The sequence below is a fragment of the Loxodonta africana genome, chromosome 2 (assembly GCF_030014295.1).
Source record: "Loxodonta africana isolate mLoxAfr1 chromosome 2, mLoxAfr1.hap2, whole genome shotgun sequence".
In the NCBI taxonomy this organism is placed as follows: Eukaryota; Metazoa; Chordata; class Mammalia; order Proboscidea; family Elephantidae; genus Loxodonta; species Loxodonta africana.
In genome coordinates, this window is record NC_087343.1 from 107,084,622 (window position 1) to 107,087,167 (window position 2,546).

At 38.0% G+C, this 2,546-nt stretch overlaps 1 protein-coding gene across 1 annotated transcript; it reads left to right on the top strand.

Annotated features, from left to right (window-relative positions):
* The first annotated feature begins 1,768 nt into the window (after positions 1-1,768).
* LOC111751680 (large ribosomal subunit protein uL23-like) lies at positions 1,769-2,298 on the top strand. The gene has a single exon (XM_064279758.1). It carries the CDS (start codon positions 1,819-1,821, stop codon positions 2,236-2,238), a length of 420 nt encoding a protein of 139 aa, XP_064135828.1. The 5' UTR covers positions 1,769-1,818; the 3' UTR covers positions 2,239-2,298.
* The last annotated feature ends 248 nt before the right edge of the window (positions 2,299-2,546 follow it).

Sequence of the window (2,546 nt, forward strand, 5' to 3'; positions counted from 1 at the left end):
ACTAATGGAGCTATCTTGTGTAGAAGTTAAAGACAAAAGCCTGGAACCCACTAATAGGAATTTTAGAGAATAAATCAAGGTTAAAATATCCCATTATAATGTATGCAGTAATGATGAAAAGCCTCATTGGATCATAGTTCTGAATAATATTATGTTTCTAGAATAACTTACAGTGGCCAGGGAAAAACTAGGACTTGGATTTATCATAAGTATGACGCCAATTGCATGCCAAGATTTTAGGTGGTATATACTAGTTAAAATTAATTCAGCTAAATTAAGTAGAAGAATTCTGAATATGTCACAAATAACATATTTGACTGGTATGTTTCCATTTTCAACTGCTTTTCTAGATGCTTTATAAAAGGAACCTGTTTCTCAGTAAGGGTTTTTATAAATCATTTCATGAAGATCTAAAATAATGCATGTGCTTATTTTAAATAGCTAAGTTTAGGGAATGCTCCTTAGGAGCATTCTACGTCTCACATATTTTGGACATGTTATCAGGAGGGATCAGTCCCTGGAGAAGGACATCATGCTTGGAAAATCAGAGGGTCAGTGAAAAAGAAGAAGACCCTCAATGAGATGCATTGACATGGTGGCTGCAACAATGTGCTCAAGCATAATAATGATTGTGAGAATGGCGCAGGACCAGGCAGTGTTTCATTCTATCTTACATGGGGTTACTGTGAGTTGGAACTGACTCGAGGGCATATAACAACAATAACAACAAGCTTAGGGAATAAGTGTGAGAAACTAGAAAGATAGAGAGGGAAGCTACTATCAATAGCTTTCATCTTTCCAAACTCAGATACCAAATGTAATTGTGGTGGGCCAAAGATTCATTCAGTCAATAAATATTTACCAAGACAAACATGTCACTCGGGCTATACCATTGAACAAAACTGACAGAATTCCTGCCCTCGTGGAGCTTATATTCTAGTCAGGGAGACAGACAACAAACAATGCTAAAAAGTAAAATATCTAGTTATTAGAGTGAGAAGAGTGCCGAGAAAAAGAAATAAAGTAAGAGAGGGAAACAGGAAAATGTGTGCATGAGAGAGAAAATGAGAGAAAGGGCTGGAGGTATATAATTTTAGGTAGGGTAGATAGGAAGGCCTAAGAAGGAAGGTAATATTTGAATAAGACCTTAAGGAAGTAAATAAGTTGAATCATGCAATTTTCTGGGAATGGAGCATTCTTGGCAGAAGAAAGTACAAATCTGAAGTCCTTGAAGCAGGGCTCCTTTGGGTTGTTTATGGCTTAGGAGTAGCAAAGTTGCTAAGGGAGGAGAGTGGCAGGAGATGAGATCAGGACAATTGTGCCTTCCCTTTCTTTCCCTCTCTTTCCACACTCTCCTTCACCAGGCCGGTTAATCTTCCTGACCACAGTATTTAAAGTGGGACTTTCTGTTAATCTTTATCACAGCACCCTATTGTTCCTTATTCATTATTGGTCAGCAATTATTTGCTCACTTGTTTTGGTCTATCTTTCCAACTACAATATGAATTCCATAAAGTCACAGGTTATGATATCTTGTTTACTACTCTAGTATATTTCTAGCACTTAGCACAGCATTTCATATCTAGTAGACACTGAGATATGTGTTGTTGAATTAATGAATGATTGTTCTGTGAGGTGGATATAGTACCGTATCTACCTGCTAAAAGTTTATTAAGCTGTACACACAGGATTTGTGAACTTTCCTGTATGCACATTGTACCACACACACACACACACAAATCCTTACAAAAGTGACATAATGAAAACATATATATATATATATATAAAATTTAACATGATTACAGACTTTTTACAAACATGTCACTGCAAGCGAAGAAGAAAGCCCCTACCCCTCCCAAAACTGAAGCCAAAGCCAAGGCGTTAAAGGCCAAGAAGGCAGAGCTGAAAAGAGTCCACAGCCACACACACACAAAAAAAGATCTGCACGTCACCCACCTCCAGTGGCCCAAGACACTGAGGCTCCAAAGGCAGATCAAATATCTTCAGAAGAAGGCCGCCAGGAGAAACAAGCTTGATCATTATGCTGTCATGAAGTTCCTCCTGACCACTGAGTCAGCCATGAAGAAGATCAAAGATAACAATACACTTGTGTTCATTGTGGGTGTCAAAGCCAACAAGCACCAGATCAAACAGGCTGTGAAGAAGCTCTATGACGTTGACATGACCAAGGTCAACACCTTCATCAAGCCTGATGGAGAGAAGAAGGCATATGTTTGACTGGCTCCTGACGATGATGCTTTGGATGTTGCCAGCAAAATTGAGATCATTTAAATTGAGTCCAGCTGGATAATTAAAAATGTAAGTTTTTTCCACCACAAAAAGTAATAATAATAAAATAAAATTTAACATGATTATAATGAATTAAAGAGTGAAATGATAAAAAAATAAATAAATGACCAACTGGACCATCATGCAGATCTCCGTAACTGTTCGGAAAGCAGGTACCCATCTTTTCTGTAATGACTCTGAGAATACCCAGAAATTTCCTACTCTTTCTGGTCCCTCTCTCTTGCCTCTGAAGAGCG

What these genes read in the sequence shown, in the direction of transcription:
- LOC111751680 (XM_064279758.1), top strand. Translation starts at nt 1,819, where the DNA reads ATGTCACTGCAAGCGAAGAAGAAAGCCCCTACCCCTCCCAAAACTGAA.